Genomic DNA, 22,485 nt, shown 5'->3' with positions numbered 1-22,485 from the left:
AGTTGTATCAAAACTAATTGGCTTATTTAATAAATTTGACTATGTGGGAAAGCATTATTAAAAAAAAAAAAGTCAGTGGCATTTCTATATAGTAATAGCAAACTATCTGAAAAAGAAATCAAGAAAACAAATCCTTTTACAGTAACTTCAAGAAAATTAGGTAAGGGATGAATTTAACCAAAGAGGTGAAAGACCTCTATTATAAAACTTTGAAGAAGGAAATTGAAGAGAACATAAATAAATGGAAATATATCCCATGTTCATGTATTGGATGAATTAATATTGTTAAAATGGCTATTCTGCCCAAAGCACTCTACAGATTTAATGCAATCCCTATCAAAATACCAATGACATTCTTCACTGAAATAGAAAAAAAAAAATCCTGAAATTCATATGAAGTCAAAAAAGAACTCGAATAGCCAAAGCATTCCTGAGAAAAATGAAAACTGGAGGCATCTCACTACCTGACTTCAAACTATACTACAAAGCTATAGTAACCAAAGCTGCATGGTACTGACATGAAAACAGACACATAGACCAATGGAACTGAATAGAGAGCCCAGAAATAAATTCACATACCAATAGCCAACTAATCTTTGACAAAGGTGCCAAGAATACATATTGGGGAAAAGACAGTCTCTTCAGTCAGTGGTGCTGGAAAAACTGGATATCTTCATGCAGAAGAATGAGACTAGACCCCTACCTCTCACCATGTACAAAAATCAACTCAAAATGAATTAAAGATTTAAAACCCAAAACTATGAAACTAGTAGAAGAAAACAGGAGAAATGATCCATGATGTAGGTTGGGCAGGGTTTTTTTAAAATAAGACTTCAAAAGCACAAGCAATAAAAGGAAAAGTAGATAAGTGGGATTACATCAAACTAAAAAGCTTCTGCACATCAAAGGAAACCATTAATAGAGTGAAGAGACAACCTACAAAGTGGGAGAAAATATTTGCAAACTATACATCTGACGAGGTTTGTATCAAGAATGTATAAGGAATTTAAACAACCCAACAGCAAAAAAAAAAAAAAAAACCCAATTGAGAAATGGGCAAAGGATATTAAAAGATCCTTTCTGGGCCGGCCCGGTGGCGCACTGCTACAGTGCACCGCTTGAGAGCGCAGTGGCGCTCCCGCCAAGGGTTCGGATCCCACATACAGACCGGTTCCCGCTCACTGGCTGAGCGAGGTGTGGGCGCAACACCGAGGGTTGCGATCCCGTTGCCAGTCCTGGTCCGGTAAGGGGGCGACACTGAGGGTTGCGATCCGTTGCCGGACACGAAAAAAGACAAAAAAAAAAAAAAGATCCTTTCTGAAAACATTTCTCAAAAGACATATGAGTAACTGGCATAGGAAAAAGTGCTCAACATCATTAATCATCAGGGAAATGTAAATCAAAACAGCAATGAGAGACTACCTCACTACAGTTAAGAGTGGCTATTATCAAAAAGACAAAAGAAAACAAGTGTTGGTGACGACATGGAGAAAGGGAACACTTGCATACTGTTGGTGGGAGTGTGAACAGTATAGCCATTATGGAAAACAGTATGGAGGTTCCTCAAAAAATTGAAAATGGAACTACCTCTTGATCCAGCAATCCACTACTGGGTATATACCCAAAGGAAATGAAGGCAGTATGTCAAAGAGATATCTGCACTCCCGTGTTTATTGAAGCACTATTTATAGTTGCCAAGATATGAAAACAACCTAAGTGTCCAACAATGGAGGAATGGATTTTAAAATGTGGTATATATACACAATGTAATATTATTCAGCCATAAAAAGAGTGAAATCCTGTCATTTGCAGCAACATGGATGGACTTGGAGGTCATTGTGTTAAGTGAAGTAAGCCAGGCACAGAAAGACATACAACATGATCTCACTTTTATGTGGAATCTAAAAGAAAAAAAAATTGATATAGAGACAGAGTTAGAACAGTGGTTAACAGAGGAGTAGGGATGGGAGGACGGAAGGGAAAATGGAGAGGTTGGCCAACAGGTACAAAATTACAATTGGATAGGAGGAATAAGTTGTAATGTTCTCTTGCACTGTTGGGTGTCTGTGGTAAACAGTTAAGTTTCATAGGCTTTTGAATGCTTTCGCCACAAAGAAATGATAAATGTGAGAGGTGATTGTTACACTAACTACCATGACCAGATCATTATACAGCATATATATGTACCAAAACATCAGATTGTACCATAAGTATATATAATAATATATAATTAATTATATCATAAGTACATATAATGTGTTAAATAATTTAAAATTTTTTTTGATTTTACAAATATAATAATTTGAAAATCCATCTACTCCTATGTTCAATAAAGTTAGATTTTGGGGGGGGGGACAGCTGGCCATAGGGGGATCTGAACACTTGACCTTGGTGTTAAATTTTTATTTTAAAAATTATAAGAGGTGCCTGGCTAGCTCAGTTAGAGCTCAGCCTTGTAAGAGCAAGGTCATGGGTTTGGATTCCCATACCAGCCAGCCACCAAAAAAAAAAAAAAAGGACTAAGTTATTTTTAGTGCTGGCTGGTAAGCTCAGTTGGCTAGAGAACAGCCTTGTAGCACCATCAAGGGTTCAGATCCCCATACTGGACAGCCGCCAAAAAAAAAATTAAATATTAAATGAAATTATAGAATTAAGCTGGCCAGTTAATTCAGTTGGTTAGAGTGTGGTGCTGATAACATTGAGGTTCAGGGTTCTTTTTTTTTTTTTTTTTAGTCTTCGATTTTTTATTACTCACAAAAGCTTAATTTTTTGTTTAGCTTTCTGACTCTGTGCCCATGCCTTCCACACTTTCACAACAATTTTCTGCTCCTCAGTAAGGAAAGCACACTTGATCCTGTCAGACACACGCAGCACACATGGAGCCACCACAGGCCCTGCTGACATGGTTTTTCATTTTAGACAACCTCATAAGAATGTTAGGTCTCACAGCATGAACCCTTCGAAATCTGCCTGGACACACGCCACATGCAGACTTTGGTGCTTTCCCAATCTTCTTGGTATAAAAGGCCAATGATTCTATTACCAGGGGTTCAGGACAGTCCAATTTCGTTAGAGGTTGTGTTGTAGGAAAGCTACGACAGCATGTCATGTGCTGGGCCATTCTAAGGGCCTCTAGACACTGTCCCCAGAAGAGGAAAAAGCAAGGTCCGGGGTTATATCCTGTCCTGGCCAGCAAAACAAACAAAAGAAACAAATTATAGAATCATTTAAATCCCTGTTATTCATAATAACATTATTATCCCAAGGACTAAAGTGATACAAGCACAAACTGACCTTCCTCTCTCCCCCTATGCTCTTTTTTTTTTGTGAAATTTTTTTTAACCATCTTTACCATTTATAAGTGTACAGTTCACTAGTGTGAAGTACATTCAAATTGTTGTGTAAGAGATCCCCTTTTGTTCCCCTTTTCCCCCACCCCCATCCCCCATAACCATTTTGCTTTCTATTTCTATGAATTTAAGTACTTTAGATACCTCATATAAGTGGAATCAGACAGTATTTGTCTTTTTGTGACTGGCTTATTTCACTTAGCATAATGTCCTCAAGGTTCATTCATTCTGTAGCAAGTGACAGGACTTCCTTCCCTTTAACCAACACATCAGGCACTTTCATGCTTCTGTACTTCCTGCTCTCTTCTCTGAGAGCTCCACCATCTGCTTGGCTCTCTACCAATCTTCTTTCATTTTTCAAATTTCAGCTCTCTGATGGTGGTCTTTTTTTTTTTTTTTTTTTTAAAGATGACGGGTGGGGCTGGCCCGGTGGCGCACTGCTACAGTGCACCGCTTGGGAAGCGTGGCGGCGCTCCCGCTGAGGGTTCGGATCCCACATACAGACCGGTTCCCGCTCACTGGCTGAGCGAGGGGCGGGCGCAGCGCCGAGGGTTGCGATTCCGTTGCCGGTCCCGGTCCGGTGCGGGCACGACACTGAGGGTTGCGGTCCGTTGCCAGACACACACACACAAAAAAAGATAAAGATGACCGGTAAGGGGATCTTAACCCTTGACTTGGTGTTGTCAGCACCACGTTCTCCCAAGTGAGCTAACCAGCCATCCCTATATGGGATCCAAACCCATGGCTTTGGTGTTATCAGCACCACACTCTCCCGAGTGAGCCACGGGCCAGATGCTGATGGTTGTCTGATTTCCCAAGCAGGCTTCAGATATTTTACTCCTGACACACTTTCCCTCATGCCATTTTACCATGCATGAGCTTACATTAAATAATTATTTTATTTTATTTTTTTGCATGTCTGTCTCCCCGTGAAATTTCTGAGCTCTGTAGGCAAGAATCATATCTTTTTGTCTTTGTTTTCTTCAATGTCATAATAATGCTTATTATGTAGAAAGCATTATAAAAAAGTGTGGATGGAACAGATGAGTCACAGACATTCTGGGTTCTGTAGTTTGAAAAAGGAAGATATGAAGGCTTTGACATTATACGAGAACTTCACACTCCTCCTGTAGCTTTTAAATTCAAGTCTACACACAGCCTATTGTCATTTGAATTCTGTATTGGTGAAACCATTCACTTTGGAATATTTCTACATGAACTGACTCTTTCATATCCAATAAGACATAATCCTTTGAAACCCAATATCTTTTTAACTACTTTATTGTTTTTTTGCAGCATAAACTTGAATGCGATTTGCAGCAGAGGGAAGGAGAGATTGCTGAATTGCAAAAAGCTCTAAGTGATATGCAGGTCTGCCTCTTCCAGGAACGAGAACATGTTTTACGCCTGTACTCAGAAAATGACCGACTGAGAATCAGGTACCAAGTAGGAGAATGGAAATGTTGGAGTTATAATTCTAAATTACATTTAAATTTCTTGGCTGACTGATTAGCTGAATTGGTTAGAGCACAGCCTTGTAACACCAAGGTCACAGGTTCAGATCTAATCCCTGTACATTCCAGCTGCTAAAATAAAAACAAAAATAAAAAAATAAATTTCTCTACAGGCATTCTCCTAGGTTGTACCCCCCAGGAAACAGACTCTGAGGTGATTTGCCTGCAGGTCAGTTTTTGGTGAGGCACTCAGGATTAACACCTATGAACAGATTTGGCTTCTTTCATGGGCAGGGGGAGAATTTGAACTGTGATGTGCCAGTAACAGAAACCTTAGTCACAGGGATCTCTAAGGCTAGAGTGGCATTTCAGAGGCCAAGTATTTGGACTTTTGTGTCTCATGTTGACCAGTCATTGGATACAGGCTGCCCCCGTGTGAGAGGAAGCTCCAATTCAACCAGTTCCTGGAGAAGCACTCAGCTCCAGGGAGATGGGTACTTGGTCTTCAAGGGGGCATCTGAGCAGTACACTACAGCACCCACTACAGTGCACTTCTTTGTGCGTGGAGGGGCAGGGGGTGTAAAATACACATAACATAATATTTACTATTTTAAGTGTATGGTTCAGTGGCATTAAGTATGTTAAGTACATTCATGTTCTGCAACCATCACCACCGTCCAACTCCAGAACTTTTTCATATTCCCAAACTGAAACTGTGTACCCATTAAACATTAACTCCACATGTGCCCCTTCCTCCAGTGCCTCGCAACCGCCATTCCACTTTATGTCTCTATGAGTTTGACTACTCTAGGTACCTCATGTAAGTGGAATTATACAGTATTTTTCCTAGTGCGTCTGGCTTATTTCACTGAGCATAATGTCTTTAGGATTTATCCATGTTGTAGCATGTGTCAGAATTTCCTTCCTTCTTTTTTTTTTTTTGTCTTTTGTCTTTTTTCCGTGTCCGGCAACGGATCGCAACCCTCAGTGTTGCCCCCGTACCGGACCGGGGACCAGCAACGGGATTGCAACCCTCGGTGTTGCTCCCGCGCCTCGCTCAGCCAGTGAGCGGGAACCGGTCCGTATGTGGGATCCGAACCCTCGGACAGGAGCGCCGCCGCGCTTCCCAAGCGGCGCACTATCCAGTGCGCCGCTGGGCCGGCCAGAATTTCCTTCCTTCTTAAGGCTGAATAATATTCCTTTGTGCATACCACATTTTGTTTATTCAGTCATTCATCATTAGACACTTGGGGTGTTTCCACATTTTGGCTATTGTGAATAATGCTGCTGTGAACTTGGGTGTACAGGTATCTTTTTGAGACCCTGCATTCAGTGCTTTTGGGTATGTACCCAGAAGTGGAATTCTGGGTCATATGGTAATTCTATTTTTAATTTTTTTGAGGAACTGCCATACTGTTTTCCATAGCAGCTGCACCACTTTACATTCCTACCAACAGTGCATAAGGGTTCCAGTTTCTCCACATTTTTGCCAGCACTTATTTTCTGTTTTGTTTTTTATAGTAGCCATTTTAATGGGTATGAGAGGATATCTCATTATGGTTTTGATTTTCATTTATTTTTTTATTGCGGCTGGCCAGTACAGGGATCCGAACCCTTGGCCTTTGTACAAGGCAGTGCTCTAACCAGCTGAGCTAACTGGCCAGCCCTGATTTTCATTTCTGTAATGACTAATAATGTTGAGCATCTTTTCATGTGGTTATTAGCCATTTGTCTTTTTTAGCGAAACGTCTATTCAAGTCCTTTCCTGTTTTTTAATTGGGTTGTTTTGTTATTGTTGTTGAGTTCTAGGTGTTCTTTATATATTCTGTATATTAAACCCTTATCAGGTATATGATTTGCAAATATTTTCTCCCATTCCATAGATTGCCTATTTATTATCTTAATAGTGTGCTTTCATGCACTGGAGTTTTTAATTTTGATGTAGTCCAATTTTTCTATTTTTTCTTTTGTTGACTGTGCTTCTGGTATCCCATCTAAGAAATCATTGTGAAATCCAAGGTCAGAATGCTTTTCCCGGGCCGGCCCGTGGCTCACTCGGGAGAGTGCAGTGCTGATAACACCAAGGCCCCGGGTTCAGATCCCATATAGGGATGGCCGGTTCGCTCGCTGGCTGAGCGTGGTGCTGACAGCACCAAGTCAAGGGTTAAGATCCCCTTACCGGTCATCTTTTAAAAAAAAAAAAAAAGAATGCTTTTCCCCTATATTTTCTTCTAAGAGTTTTATAGGTTTTTGTTTTTTTGTTTGTTTTTTAAAGAGATGACCGGTAAGGGGATCTTAACCCTTGGCTTGGTGTTGTCAGCACCACACTCACCTTATGAGCCAACTGGCCATCCCTGTATAGGGATCCGAACCCGTGGCATTGGTGTTATCAGCACCACACTCTCCCGAGTGAGCCACAGGTTGGCCTGAGTTTTATAGTTTTAATTCTTATGTTTAGGTCTTTGTCTGTTTTGAGTTAGTTTTTGTATATGGTATTAGGCAAGGGTCCAGCTTCATTCTTTTGCATGTGGATATCCAGTTTTCCCAGCACCATTTGTTGAAAAAACTTAGTCACATGGTTTATTGATGCCCCATGGTTAGGGACTCCACTTTTAACAGGATCCAGTAGCATGCTAGAAGCTGTTTTTCAAATGTTATATAATTCTGAGCTGTAAATAGCATAGTTTTGTTCCTGATTCTCAGAGGGCTTTTGTCACGATTCTTCTAATGGGGCTTGCCATAAACTCCACTGGCACCTTGTCCCACCACAGATACCATAGGATCTACCAGGTCATATGTCCTGAGCTGCAGAGCTGTTTCTACCATAACTTTGACCTGATGAGCCTCCTTTCAACACTAGGCCACACTGAAAGCTTACCTTCCGTGTCACTTGATATATGGGTCAGAGCAGTATTCCAAAGTATGGAATATGTTGTCTTCAGAACCTGAAGAGTCCTTCCAGGCATTACGCTTCTTTCTTTGTGGTAATAGGTGTGATGCACTAATTTGTCATTTACTTTGGAGGGAATGTCCTGGCTTGCCTAGATCAGACCCCTAAAAACTTCAGTGATATGCTTTGTAAGCTTTATCTTCAACCCTGTGGAGCATACATATCTTACCAAGGGTTCCAGTGCACTTGTGATTTCCTGTTCATGCAGTCTGATTTAATAAGATACCATAAATAGTGAACTAATGTGAACTGTGGAGTAGCCCAGATCCAGGTCCTTTTATACTGTATTAACAGAGAGCAAAAGAATTAACTTTGGAGTTCCCAGCCTCAGAAACTGTAAGCAATATATTTCGTTTTCTTTATAAATTACCCAGTTCCAGGTATTTTGTTATAAGCCACAGACATGGACTAATACAACTGGCTTGGGGGCTGGCAGGTTAGTTTAGTCAGTTAGAGCATGGTGCTGATTAACACCAAATTCTAGGGTTCAAACCCTGTACCTGCCATCTGCCAAAAAAAACCAAAAAAACCCCCAAAAAACTGGCTTGGGTCTCTGGAAAATGGGACAGAGCTTATGAGTTTGTGTGGGTACCTCTTTTCCATATTCGATTTGTTCTGTTTTGGTTTTTTGGGGGGGTGGTTTTTGGTGACTTGCCTGTACAGGGATCTGAACACTTGAACTTGGTGTTATCAGTACCACACTCTACTGAGCGAGCGAGCTAACTGGCCATCCCTGATTAAAGAAAGATGAGACATGGTAAGATAACAAAAACACAAGCTTGGAGCAGAATTACAAACCCAGGTCTTGTATTCTCAACCCTATACCAGTATTTCCAACCACTGGTTACAACAATTTAATGGGTTGTCAAATCAATTTAGTTTATCATGACCAGAAATTTTAAAGATTTCAGCATAGAACAGAAAATTAGCCAAGAACATGTAGAGAGTAAACATTATTTCATGATATTTTTCAGTTATATGTGTATATATGTACTAGGTCACAATGTAAAACATATGTCTTAATGTGAGATACTTCAAAAATGTATGAAAATCATTGATCTAATATTGCCTCCCAGGGAAAAAATAAGCAGATTAATTAATTTTTTTTTTTTTTTAAAGATGACCGGTAAGGGGATCTTAACCCTTGACTTGGTGTTGTCAGCACCACGCTCAGCCAGTGAGCGAACCGGCCATCCCTATATGGGATCCGAACCCGGGGCCTTGGTGTTATGAGCACCGCACTCTCCCGAGTAAGCCACGGGCCGGCCCTATCCATCTGTCTTGCTCCTAGAAATACCATGTTCTATAAACCATCTTCATTTACTGGCTCAGAAATCCTTTTTTTTGAGTTTGCTTCCTTGGTCCAATCCTGATATCAGCTGCCTTTGGTTGGGTTTCCTGGGAAACAGACTGCACAGTGGAGATTTGCTTGCAGCAAGTTTATTGGGGACTGCTCTAAGGAATAAACCACTATGAGGAAATAAGAAAATTGGGCAGAGGGAGAACTTAAAAGTGTGATCTGTTACAACAGTCCTCAGCCAACACCACAGGGGATTCTGAAGCTGGGGTGGCCCATCAGAGATATCCTGAATCGTGGCTGGAGGTTTGGATTTTTGTGCTACCTCATTGAGCAAGCACTGGATCCAGGCTGTCCTTGAGAAATGGAAGGCATAAACTTGGCTGAGGCAGTTTTCTTTGGCTGAGAGCAGTTCTGGAGAGATATTCAACTGTGAGCCATCAGCAGGCAGCATCCCTGGTAGTTGGGGGAATGAGCCCATCAGTCCTGAAAAGTACACCTCAGCATCCAACACAGCTCCCTTCTAGAACGAGCTAAGAAATTATTTCCTGGCCCCTTCTCTCTGAATTCCTGAATGTCTTAAAAAGTAGAGCTACTATGTAAATCCTATTCAATTTTAATTTGAAGTTACTATTGTTTTGAAAACAAGTCAGAAGGGGGATCTTTTAAACAGAAAAGGTTACTTACTCAGGATACATAATGTGTGCTTACTTTCTGTGAGAATTTCAGGGAGATAGAAGACAAGAAAAAGATTCAGAATCTCCTGGCTCTTGTGGGAACAGACACTGGAGAGGTGACCTATTTTTATAAGGAGCCTCCCCACAAAGTAAGTAATCTGTGTTATAGCATGGTGAGTGTGGTTTTTACAAAATACAGGTTAGGGTCCATAATCAGAACACTTTGGTACTTGTTAAAGAAGACAGGGAATTAGCTATCATAGTCCCATGTGTACCTGAGTTTTGAAAGCATTTTTTGTCAAAAACCTGGGGAAGTAGCATTGTTTACACCATTCCACTGTTTAGAAACCTAAAGCATAGAGTGGTAGATGTTTTAGCTGAGATTAGAGAGGAGAGTAGAAGCAGACTTTGTGTGGGAGAAAGTTTCACTATTTAGTTTTCTTTTTTAATCTTTGTTTATGCTGATTACATACATAATACATGGTCTTTATTAGAAAAAACACAGAGTACAGAAATCTATCATGTAAGATAGATTTTGTCTCTCATAAACCTATACTCCAGAGATAAACGATTATTCATAGTATGTTTACTTGCAGCTTATTTTCCATTCATATAGAAATATTTGTGTGTGTATATGCTATTTCCATTTTTTCACTTCTATAAATAGTTTCTCAATGAGCATTTTTATGTATATCTAAACATGCATATTTCTCTTTTTCTATTACTTTCCTAAAAGTTCTTGTCAGAGGTTTTTTTTTGGTTTTTTTTTTTTTTTTTACTTTTTTAGCATATGTTGCTAAATAGCCCTGCAATTTTATTTTATTTTTTTAGTTTATATCATTAACACTGGATTTTATTCAGTTTGTTACACTGCCAATGTGGTCTCTTGTATGTGTGACATCCTTATGTGATTATATCAATTTTGACCAATTTAACTTATAGATAGTGTTTGACCTACAGAATTAAGGCTAAAAAGTAAAATATTACATTTATAGGAAGGCTATTTCTATACTTTTTTTTTGCTTCAGGTCAGCATTCACCAAAAGACGATCCAGGCTGTAGGTATTTGTGAACAGAATGAATCTTCAGCTTTCAAAGCAGGTAACAACTATACTATTAGAAATTCTCATTGTTGCAGGATTGAAAATCACACTGCAAATAATTAGAAATTTTTTCCTATTATACAGTAATTGATGTTCATAATGATGCCTCTGATGGTCTAAGATTTATCTTACTAAGCTTCTTGAATTAGCTGAGAAATTAAATTTTATTTAGTACAATTTTTAGCATTTTTTTTTTTTAAAGATGACTGGGAAGGGGATCTTAACCCTTGACTTGGTGTTGTCAGCACCATTCTCCCCGAAGTGAGCTAACCGGCCATCCCTATATAGGGATCCGAACTCGTGACCTTGGTGTTATCAGCACCGCACTCTCCCAAGTGAGCCATGGGCCAGACCCTAGCACAGCTTATTTTTAAAATAACTTTGTCTTTTAAAAATTGTGTGATAGGAGGCTGGCGGGTTAGCTCAGGTGGTTGTCACAGGTTCGGATCCCCGAACTGGCCAGCTATGCAAAAAAAAAGAAAAACGATAATAACATAAGACTGGGCCTCCTGAGAGAACTCAGGCAATCACTTCTTTCAACCAAGTGCTCAAAGTAGCTATTCTGTGGGGCCTGGGAGAGATATAAAACAGGGAGTAAGCCGTTTAGGCGAGGAGAAAAGATATTTCACAGAAAAAGAAATCTGACACTTGAAAGGCTCAGTTTCTGGTCCCAACAGTAGATTCCAAAGAAATCCAGAAGAGGAAAGAGATCATCTTGCACCTCTCAGTTTTGGGTTGGCCAGTTAACTCAGTTGGTTAGAGTACAGCCTTATAACCCCAAGGTAACGGGTTACCCCAAGGTACTAGGTTCAGATCCCTGCACCAGCCAGCCACCAAAAAAAAAAAATTTTGTGATAGGTTATAACCAAAATGTTTAAATTTCATTTTTCTTGTTCCTTACCCATTATGATTAGATAGGATTTTACTGAGAAAATGGACAAAACTCCAAAGAAAATTTATTTTATATGTACTTATTTATTTATTTTTGCAGCTGGCTGGTACGGGGATCCAGACCCGTGACCTTTGTGTTATAAGGCTGCTCTCTAACCAACTGAGCTAACTGGCCAGCCCAAAAAGGAACTTTAGTAGTTGATTCTGCTGAAAGATGAATATGATTATTCAGGTGACTTCCTACAGAGTTCCCTTATAGGAATTACTGTCTGAAAAATTAAGCACTGTAGTTATGTATGTTTTCCTTTTCCTTCCTTTTCTTCTCTTATAGGTAAATAAAACGGAACTCCACTGCAAGGGTGATGCTGATAGTTAAAAAGCGGAAAGAAAATCTGAGTAAAGTCTTCCTGATGAGATTTTGTTTTCTATTTTAGATCCTAAAGTAAGCAAAAGAAGACCAGCAATGAGAGAGAGGGAAGAAAGTTCTGAGCATTACCAGAGAGACGTACAGACACTCATCCTACAGGTAAAGTATTTATTTTGGCAGACCAAGGTGGTTTCTATCCACAAGTTTAGCTTTGTATAATGCAACTTCATTGTCATGTGATAAGTATTCCTGCACACAAGGTACATCTAGGCATCATTTGATTAAGAAAATTGAGGTTGTTCCTAATTGTGAAGAGCTTATATTTTAAAACATTATCTATTTGAACATTCTAGAAGTGCTACTCTGAACCTTCAGCTCATACCCAGTAAAACTATTGTAATAAGAATTTACTTTGTTGGGGCTGGCCAATTAGCTCAGTTGCTTAGAATACAGCCTTGTAACACCAACGTCAAGGGTTCAGATCCTTTCATTGGCCAGCTGCTAAAAAAAGTGTTCACTTTGTGACTGGCCTAAGGGAAGCAGAGAGTTGGAGAAGGAAGCTTGTCTATGCTAACTGATCAGCATTAGGGGGTTTATTTATTTAGTGCCTGGGGTCTAAAGCCTAGGAAAGTAATGAATCATTTTCTTACCACCTAGTAGTTGTATGTCATTTGGAGCTGTGATTTTTCATCTAGTTGCAGTGAAGTTCCTGTCCTCATCAGGGTAGGGGTCCATTGATTTAAATGATAGTTTCTACCTTTGGCCAATATTTCCATGTATAGTCATGACAGCCAGGCTCAGAGAAGGAAATTACATTATATTCATTTAACTCTACTTTTTTAAACCAAAAACTAAGAAAGTCATTCTGTTTCTGTGCAACTAGGACATCTTAAAAAAGAGATAGTCCTAAAAGTCCAAAAGGGAGACAGGTGTTATAACACCAAGGTCAAGGGTTCAGAACCGCATACTGGCCAGCCACCAAAAAAAAAAAGGAGGGACAGTGAAAAGGCAAGAATTGTAGGGTAGGGGAGACTGCATTTTGTAGCTTTCTTTATGTGATATAGATGTTGGACTCGGTGTTGACAAAGAGTCTACTCTTGTGTAGCCTAACCCCATTTATCAGACATTAAAAAGAGGGGATTAGAAGGAGGCCGGCCTATGGCTCACTTGGGAGAGTGTGGTGCTGATAACACCAAGGCCACGGGTTTGGATCCCTATATAGGGATGGCCGATTAGCTCACTTGGGAGAGCATGGTGCTGACAACACCAAGTCAAGGGTTAAGATTCCCTTATCAGTCATCTTTTTTAAAAAAAAAGAGGATTAGAGTTGAGATTTTTCTACTGTTTGTTTTCCTGCTATGTTTTTGTTTTGTTTTGTTTCTTTCTTTGCTTGTGTTTGTTTTTAAAAACGTCTTGAGAGAAAGGCTTCCTTTCAGAAGTGTGAAACAAGCGAAAGCAGGAGTGGATGCCCACCCCTTGTTGGCCTGTCTAGGTGGAAGCGCTGCAGGCTCAGCTGGGAGAACAGACCAAGCTTTCTAGAGAACAAGTTGAAGGGTTCATGGAGGATAGACGGATTCGCCTTGAGGAAATACAAGTTCAGCATCAAAGAAATCAGGACAAAATCAAAGAGCTAACCAAAAAGTGAGTGTTCAAGAAAGCTGTACTTAACAGGTGTTTTTTCTTTTGAGTGGCTTAAAAGTTAGCAGTTTGGTACTTTAGCAGCATAGGATCATAGAACTGAAAGGGACTTTGAAAAAGTTGTTTTCTTCAGACACCCTTGCCTCTAGGTAGGTGAGTGTCCAGGCTTTTCCAGGAATGCTTTTAATTCCCCTCTTGAAGAGCTGGTGAGTATTCTAAATGCTCCTTTTAACCCATTGTAGTGTTTTAGCTTAATTCTAGTGGTTAAGAAATGTTCTTTTGGGCTGGCTGTTTAGCTCAGATGCTCAGAGCGTAGTGCTGGTAACACCAAGGTCCAGGGTTCAGTCCCTGTACCGGCCAGCCAAGAAAAAAAAGAAAAAAATCTTCTTTTATCCATTCATAAATTATCTGACTCAATGTAACATGGCTCTTTTGTTTGGCCCTTCATGAATATGTAAAACATGACTTTACATACCTATACAAAAAAACTGCAAACTCTATACTCAAGGTTTTTGTTCCTTACCTGCTTGCCTTCCTCACCTTTCTGCCGTCTGTTTTCATCCTCACCATTTCAGTAAACATGCCCTTTGTAAGGTCATCATTGACTTCATCAGTTCTACCACCAGTTCTCTCTTTTCAGCCCTCGTTGTCATTGGTATCTTTCTGCATATTTGGCATTGCTGATCATCCCCTCCTTGAAATTCATCACCCTTGATTGCTGCAGCACCTGTCTTTCTTGGTTCTTTGGCCTGCCTGACCGTCCTCAGCCTTTTGTCTGGTTCCAGTGGCCAGACCTGTGCCATAAAGACATCCTCTGGTGAATATGTTTGAACGCTAAAATTTGCATTACTGAATCCAAACCATGTATCTCTCCCAACAAACACCCCTCCCCTATCTCAAATCTACTACTTTCTTCTTTTTCCCATTTAGTTTTATGGCTTCACATCCATCCGGTTTTCCAAGCTTGAAACCGCAGTATCATCCTCAACTCCCACTCTCTTATTCCTTAACTCCACACCCTGTGGACTGGAAGCCTGAGACACCTCTCAGATCCATCTCTGCGCTCTCATTCTCACTGCACTGATTCCAGCTCTTCTGTTTTGTTTAAATTGTCACAGTGATCTAACTGTTCTCTCTGTCCTGGTCCCTTTGTATTCTACAGTCTCCCTCACTGCTGTGAGTTAGTTCCTCCATTAGGAGTTATCAAACTGCTTAAAAACATTGCCACCTCTCCATTTACCTTATGAAGTCTTGATGCCTTAGCATGAATTATTAGGAACGTCATCATCTGACAGCAAATTAACCTTTCAGCCTTAACTCCTCCCCTGTTGCGTAGTTCACCTTGTGCTTCAGCCACACTAATCATAGCTGTTGTTTATGGAACACTTATTATGTGGCAGGCACCTTGCTAAGCGATGTCACCCCTTCTCTGAAGTCTTCCCCGGGCCATATTAAGTTCTTCTTCCTCAGGCCGGCCCGTGGCTCACTCGGTAGAGTGCGGTGCTGGTAACACCAAGGCCCCGGGTTCGGATCCCATATAGGGATGGCCGGTTCGCTCACTGGCTGAGCGTGGTGCTGACAACACCAAGTCAAGGGTTAAGATCCCCTTACCGGTCATCTTAAAAAAAAAAAAAAAAATTGTCTTCTCAAACTTTTCTGGTGTCTCTTCCTCCATTTTAAACTGTGGTGATTAAAATTGGACATGATACTCAAATTGGGATCTCCGGCCAATACAGGGTAGAAAATGTCTTCTGACCCTTGCTGGCTATATTTCTTTCAACATAGTGTAATGTGTTTGCATTTGGCCAGTACTTCTCCATCTTTATTTTTATTTTTGTTATTTTTGTACTTAAGCATAGCATCTTGACTTTTCATTGGGTTTTAATTGTTTTTAAGGGAACGTTTTTTAAATTTTCACAGTAATTTGTAATTTTATGCTCTCCAGAATATTAATAACCATCCTACTTTAGCATTTTCTGCATAACAGAGCACATGACCAGTTCCTTCCATTAGCTAGATCATCCTAAGGATATTGAATGGCACGAAATCCAAGGCCATTAATGACTGCCCTTTGAATGTCGCTTTCAAACCATTTGTACATTAACAATACCATACATTCCCAGTTTGTAATTGAGAACGTTAATTGAGAATGTAATGTAAGACAGAATAAAATAACTCATTGAAAGCAGGAGAGATCCTTGTGGTGACTGAATCAAGCTCTCCCTCTTTCTATATATACACAAACGTACCTGAATAAACACATATATTCATCTGGTGATATTTACTCTACTTTGTGCCTGGCACTATGCTATAATTTTCCCCTTATCTATATACCTGTTACTCATAAAAAGAACTAAGTGGACCTGACATTATTCGTTCAGTAGAAAACTATAGTGATTGCTCGTGATATCTAATACTCTTACAAGCAGTTAGATCATTCAATATAGTATTTTTCTAGGTGTTGATGTTAAGCTGATGAGTTGCTAACTTTCAGGGATATTCTTTTTTAAAGATAGAAACATCATTTGTTTATTCTTAAATCTCAAGAAATAGTCAACAGGAATCTGTTTAGTGCCTTGTGTATGTCTAGTAGTTGGTACTGGCCTTGACAATCTGGTGGTAGTCGGGCAAAAATAAGTGATAAATGAGGTACACGCTTTCACTCAGGCTGGAAAAGCATGCAGGTTGACAGTTAAAATATGACATGGTAGGGGCCGGCCCGGTGGCGCAATGGATAGTGCGCTGCTTGGGAAGCGCGGCGGCGCTCCCGCCCGAGGGTTCGGATCCCACATACAGGCCGGTTCCCGCTCACTGGCTGAGCGAGGCGCAGGAGCAGCGCCGAGGTTTGCGGTCCCGGGTCCGGTACGGGGGCAACACTGAGGGTTGCGATCCATTGCCGGACACGGAAAAAGACAAAAGAGAAAAAAAAAAAAAAAAAAAAAAAAAAAAAAAAAAAAAATATGACATAGTATATAAGCAAGTGTTGGATTATAAGTCAGGGATATATATTAAAATTGAAACAGAATTTCAGAGAATGAACAAAATTAAAATGGGCTAAAGTATTGAGATGACTTCATAGAGAAATTGATCTTGAAAAAAGGACAAGGTTTTGATATAGGGGACTTACATGTGGAGCACAGCACAAACAAAAGCAAAGCTGGTTTTGCTATTTTAGAACTTGTTTTCTCCCTCAGTCAGAACATCATGATTTAGTTCTTCCTTGTATTATTCCTAGGAATAATCCATACTTATGCAGGCAGTGTGTGAATGTTTCTGTAGTTCTTCTAATCATTTAGCCTGAAATTAGCACTCAGGAAAAATCTGTAAAGACCAGTCCATGAACCAGTGAGCATTACTCTTTGCCTAATAAAACAAGTAAGACTGCCAGTGATCAGACTAACTGTATTTTTAAAACTGCTAATAATATTATACAGAATTTATATATTGTACAATTTTAAAAGAACCTATATCTTCCCTCTTGGAGTCAGCCTATATTTTAGATGTGCTGTGTAAGCATTTCATGTCTACTTTTGAACTTTCTTTCATAGTCTCCATCACACCCAAGAACTGCTCTATGAGAGCACCAGAGACTTTTTACAACTCAGATTTGAAAACCATAATAAAGAGAAGTCATGGATGCTTGAAAAGGATCATTTGATGTCAAAGATTAAGCAATATAGAATGCAGTGTAAGAAGAAAGAAGAGAAAATTGGAAAAGTTTTGCCGGTTTTACATGACAGTCACCATACCCAAAATGAATATATTAAGGTAATGTCCTTATATCTGACAGAAATTGTTTATTTTTCTGGAAGAGTGGAAAGAACTGAGAGAATTCCAAAGAAACTTCACATTGTCATATATGATCTATTCAGTTTGGCCAGTTAGCTCAGTTGTTTAGAGTGCAGTGTTATAACACCAAGGTCAAGGGTTTGGATCCCCATACTGGCCAGCTACCAAAAATGTGTGTGTGTGTGTGCGTGCGTGCGTGCGTGCGTGCGTGTGTGTGTGTGTGTGTGTGTGTGTATCTCCATCCAGTCCAGGAAGCTGTTGTAGCAGCAGACTCAAGAAATAGGTTTCAAAGCCTGGCCGATTAGCTCAGTTGGTTAGAGCACAAACTTATAACACCAAGGTCACAGGTTCAGATCTCTGTACCAGAAATAGGTTCCAAAGAATAGCTGATCATTACAGTGTTTGGGATTTAAAATATTAGACTACTGATTGATTGATTCATTCATTCAGCAAATACTTATAGCACTCCTACTATGGATGTAGTGGATTGCATGTCCCCCCCGAACTCATCGAAGCTTGAATTGTGTCCTCCAAGTTTTATCTATTAGAAACTTGTCCCCCACTGTGACTGTTAAGAGGGTGGGAAACCCTATTATGGAAATTGAAAGATGGGCCTTGAAAAGGTGATTGGATTGTAGGACCGTGCCGTAGTGAATGGAGTAAAAACAGTGGGCAGGGGTGTGGTTCTGAGGGCTTTAAAAAGAGAGTGAATGAGGAGGTTGCTCCCTCTGCCCTCTCTGCTTTCACCATCTTGCAATGTGAGGGGTCATTGTCGCCACCACCAGATGTGTTCCTTAGACTTTGGACTTCCCAGCCTCAGAAACTGTAAGCAAATAAATTTGTTTTCTTTATAAATCATCCAGTTCTGTGTATTTTGTTATAAGCAACAGAAATGACTAATGCAGTGGGCTGGACTCTCGGGCTACAGCGGTAAGTAAGCTAGACAAGGGCTGCTTTAATGGTGTTTATATTTTAATGGGTGAGAAAGAAACATTAACAAATAACCAAGAAAATTACGGATTATATAAAAGTGGTATTAAGGGAATAAAATAATTATATGAAGGTTGTACATAGTTGTCGGAAACCTACTTTATTTAGAAGGGAACCCACAGGGACCCTATTACATTTAGTGTTTTTGCTGAGATCCCAAAAAATGGGACTAAGATTATCATACAGACCTGGGGGAAGAACATTCCTGACAGAGGGAAAAGCTCATTTAAAAGTCCTGGAGTATGTTCAAGGAAAAAGAAAGGTGTCATCACGATTATAGAGGAAGTAACATGCAGAAAGGTTGGAGGGGTAGGAAGCAGCCAGTCATGGTAAGGAATGTGAATTTAGCTCTGAATATTGTTATGTCTTAGGAGGATTGTGTGTAAGGAAATAATATGATCTGATTTAGGTTTTTAAAAGATCATTTTGGCTGCTCAACGGAACATGTATAATAAGTGTTGTGGTTGATATTTCTTCCTTTTTAAAAAAGAACTTCAGAAATGTAGTCCGAAACATGTACTGTATTGTTTTACTTGGGACAAATGCTGAGCTCCATTATCTGACTCTTTCCAGAACCAAAAATATTTGTTTTATTTTAAAAGTTTTCTACAATATACACTTTAGAAAAAGGTCTAAGAGAATAGTCTAGAAATAGGTTTTCACATGTTCTCCAAACTTCCTGCCATCTTATTCCTTAACTTATTTTATACTTCTGGAAATCCTTTCTTTGCTTTCCCTTCTTTCTTTACCTAAGTGCTATTTGAATTACCTAAATTGTAGAACTGAGTATTAATGTTTTTTGTCCTTTGACCTGCAGTCCCTAAAGGATAAGTTAATACAAGAGAAAAAGCTGTCTAACATGTACCAAGAGCAGTGCATTTCCCTAGAAGAAGAACTTGCCCGAATTCGTGAGGAAGAGGGTGTAAGGAGAGAGATCTTCAAGGTACAAAGTTCTATCTACTTGTGATGGAGCGGGAAGAACAGATGACGTAGGGAAATGCTTCCCTCATCTTCATAAATGCCTTCCCGATCCCCATCTCTAGGATCGCACTAACAGGATGGGCAAGCGTTTACAGATAATGACAAAACGCTATGAGGCCTTGGAGCGTCGCCGTATCTTGGAAGTAGAAGGCTTTCGGACAGATATTAAGGCTCTCCGACAGAAACTGAAAGACTTGGAGCAAATGCTCTATAAGGTAATTGCTGATCCTGAATTATCGCGAGGGAGAGAAGGCGTGGGAGTGAGGAAACATGGTCATGAGGGCTCCTCAGAAGAAGGGTGTGCTGTTTCCCTGCTCTAAGACACTAACAAGGTACCATCCTCTAAGCTCCCTGAAAATCAGTTGCACAAGCACACACTAGAGGGAAAACAAAAATAGACTGAAGTAATTGAATGACGGTATCATTAATACTTCCATCCAAGCTCAACTTCACAGAAATTGTTGTCTCTCTCAATTCAAGGAGATTGAAGGATTTATGTCTATTTTACAAATGGGGAAAGTGAGTAATTGCACAATAAAGTAATTTTTTCCAGTCAGACATAGCTTTTTAGAATCCAAGTTACAGCTTTGCGCAATGGCAGTATCATCACCAAGAGGTTTATCCAAGGCTCAGATATTGCTGATAGGATCCAAGTTGCCTCAGGAGCCTTCTTGAAGAGATATAACCAATCACCTACATATCTTTAGTGATCACTGTGTGCCCAGCAAGGTTAACTATAGAAAAGATGAGATGCTTTCTTTGATTCTTTGGCAGATTTACCAGTAATGTGTTTTTTTGTTTTTTGAGTTTTTTTGGCAGCTGGCCTGTACAGGGATCCAAACCCTTGCTTGCCCTTGGTGTTATAACGCCACGCTCTAACCAACTGAGCTAACCGGCCAGCCCCGTAATGTTGTTTATATTGGTCTCTTCTTTTTACTATTTGTTAGGTGTTCATTGGTCTATCTCTCAAGGCTCCTTTACTATTGTATGGTATTAGTTAGTCACTGAACAAACTAAGGGTTCAATTTATCTTATGTACTAAAAATCCCATAAAAAGGAGCCACCTGGTGTTTATGACTGACTTCTCTACCCTGGCATATGCCATAAGCATTTCTTCTTTTTCAAATCTGTAGGCAACAATTAATTCCCGGGCAAACCAGGATCTTGCCATTCTGTGTGAGGTTCGGGACAGCAATAGACGGGCACATAAGATACAAGGAGAACTGAAGAACCTTAAGTCCAAAGTGTTTGGTTTGGAGAATGAACTTCGACTCTGTTGATGTCTACTTCTGGAACTGGCCTCTGTTTGGAAGAGGTCTGCTTCCTGAAGCCTGAGAAGGTCATCTGTTCCCAGAAGAAACCTAGAGTTGACTAGAGTCGTGGTATCCATTATTATAAAGATAGAGCGAACAATCAGGAACCACTGAAAAAGCTTTTCCTGGAGGCTAAGCTTTATTTATAATTTTCACTGTCCTGTTGACATTTTGGGGGGTCAGGATTATAAACTGATTAATTAGTGGCTTTCCCACATTATTTCTCCCATTCTGACAGGTGTGTGTATTTTTTTAAGAAGACAATGATGAAAACAGGAAGAAAGCATTTTGCTGTGAGCTTGGCTGAGTGTCAGTGGGAAGAAGGCTTAGCCTAAAGAGACGAGGGACACGCTGAGGTCGCCTTTCTCCCAGGCAGAGACAAGGCTGCAGGTCACACAGCTCGTCAGATTTGATTTTTTTCAGTCAGATATCCAGTCTCATGAGGTTTCAGCAGAGGGCACTAGAGACCCTAGTCTTAAGCAAAATGTTCACCTGGAAGAATAGAGGTGCCGCTTGGGCAAGAGGGAGTGAAACTGAAGACCCTTCTATGAAAAGTTTGCATTTTGTCAATAACATGGTTTTTAAAAAATAATGTATATTTTAAATTAACTATTTTTAATAAAATATGTAATTGAAAAATGTTCTACTCATGTTTTCTATAATTTCTTATTAAAACCATGTTTATGCTTGTTGGTGATGACCTCAGTTTACTTTTTAGTTCCGTGGTTTGTACAGGTGACAAGTTTTTCTAAGTGATTCCCTGAAATCATCTGGTGTTTGAGGTAGCAAGGGTAGTACAAAGGTGATAACACTAAAACTTTATCCATTCTCAGGCAAATTGCTGTGCATTTGAGACAGAATAATTATGGACCTGGATGGCCTGTGGGAAGTGAGTTGGTCTTAGCTTAGTATAGCAACATTCTCATTTACTCAGGAAAGAGCTCAGATTTTTATATTTGTGTTAAGGAAAGTGGTGATTGAACTGCCAGCAGGAGGTGTTACATTTTTTGAAAAGGTTTATGTTAGCAAATCAGTGCTTTTCATTGATAAATCCCAGGGGGTCCCCAGTCCCAGGCCTTAGAGAGGTTTACATAAGTGGATGGTTCTTCCTTTTGTCCTAATACTTAGGGAATTGGCTTTTCATGGCTGTTGTGTTTTCGATACTGTCAAAACAAAAAGACTTATTAAATCAGAGAATTTCAGAGTAAAAGAAACCTTAGATATCATATAATCCAACTTACTTATTTTATGTATGACTCTGAGGCCTATCACCATTGACTTAGCAATCGGTTGATAATGTTTCTCACATCCTGGCCTCAGTTCCGATGCCATTCATCTTCATATTAACCAAAAGGCAGCACACCGTAGTGTAAAGAGCACAGGCTTTGGAGAAGCACAGGTTTAGGTCAGTCACGCCACTTACTAAGACTCTCTAGGCTCTAGTCTCTCATCTGTAAAACAGAGAGAAACCTACCTGTTTCAGCAGGGTGATTGTCAGGACTGGGAAAGAGAACATCTAGTATCTAGAATATAAAGAACTCTTACAAGTCAATAAAAAGACAACACAAAAAATGGGCAAAGGGGGCTGGCTGGTTAGCTCAGCTGATTAGAACACAGTGTTTAACACCAAGGTCAAGGATTCACATCCCGTCACTAGCCAGATGCCAAAAAAAAGGGCAAAGGAT

At 39.9% G+C, this 22,485-nt stretch overlaps 1 protein-coding gene across 1 annotated transcript in view; it reads left to right on the top strand.

The window, feature by feature from the left end:
* Positions 1 to 21,443, top strand: part of CCDC77 (coiled-coil domain containing 77) — a 36,154-nt gene extending 14,711 nt beyond the window's left edge. Inside the window, exons 2-10 of the mRNA XM_008577748.1 lie at positions 4,647 to 4,789; positions 9,781 to 9,877; positions 10,757 to 10,829; positions 12,157 to 12,248; positions 13,582 to 13,730; positions 17,276 to 17,495; positions 19,324 to 19,449; positions 19,550 to 19,702; positions 20,621 to 21,443. Of these exons, the coding sequence (XP_008575970.1) occupies positions 4,647 to 4,789; positions 9,781 to 9,877; positions 10,757 to 10,829; positions 12,157 to 12,248; positions 13,582 to 13,730; positions 17,276 to 17,495; positions 19,324 to 19,449; positions 19,550 to 19,702; positions 20,621 to 20,767 (1,200 nt within the window). The 3' untranslated portion in view covers positions 20,768 to 21,443. The remainder of the gene's footprint in view (positions 1 to 4,646; positions 4,790 to 9,780; positions 9,878 to 10,756; positions 10,830 to 12,156; positions 12,249 to 13,581; positions 13,731 to 17,275; positions 17,496 to 19,323; positions 19,450 to 19,549; positions 19,703 to 20,620) is intronic.
* Positions 21,444 to 22,485: the final 1,042 nt, after the last annotated feature.

Source organism: Galeopterus variegatus, unplaced genomic scaffold, assembly GCF_000696425.1.
Source record: "Galeopterus variegatus unplaced genomic scaffold, G_variegatus-3.0.2 Scaffold70, whole genome shotgun sequence".
Taxonomy (NCBI): Eukaryota; Metazoa; Chordata; class Mammalia; order Dermoptera; family Cynocephalidae; genus Galeopterus; species Galeopterus variegatus.
The sequence above is the reverse complement of the archived record's forward strand: the minus strand, read 5'-3'. Positions and strand labels throughout refer to the sequence as shown.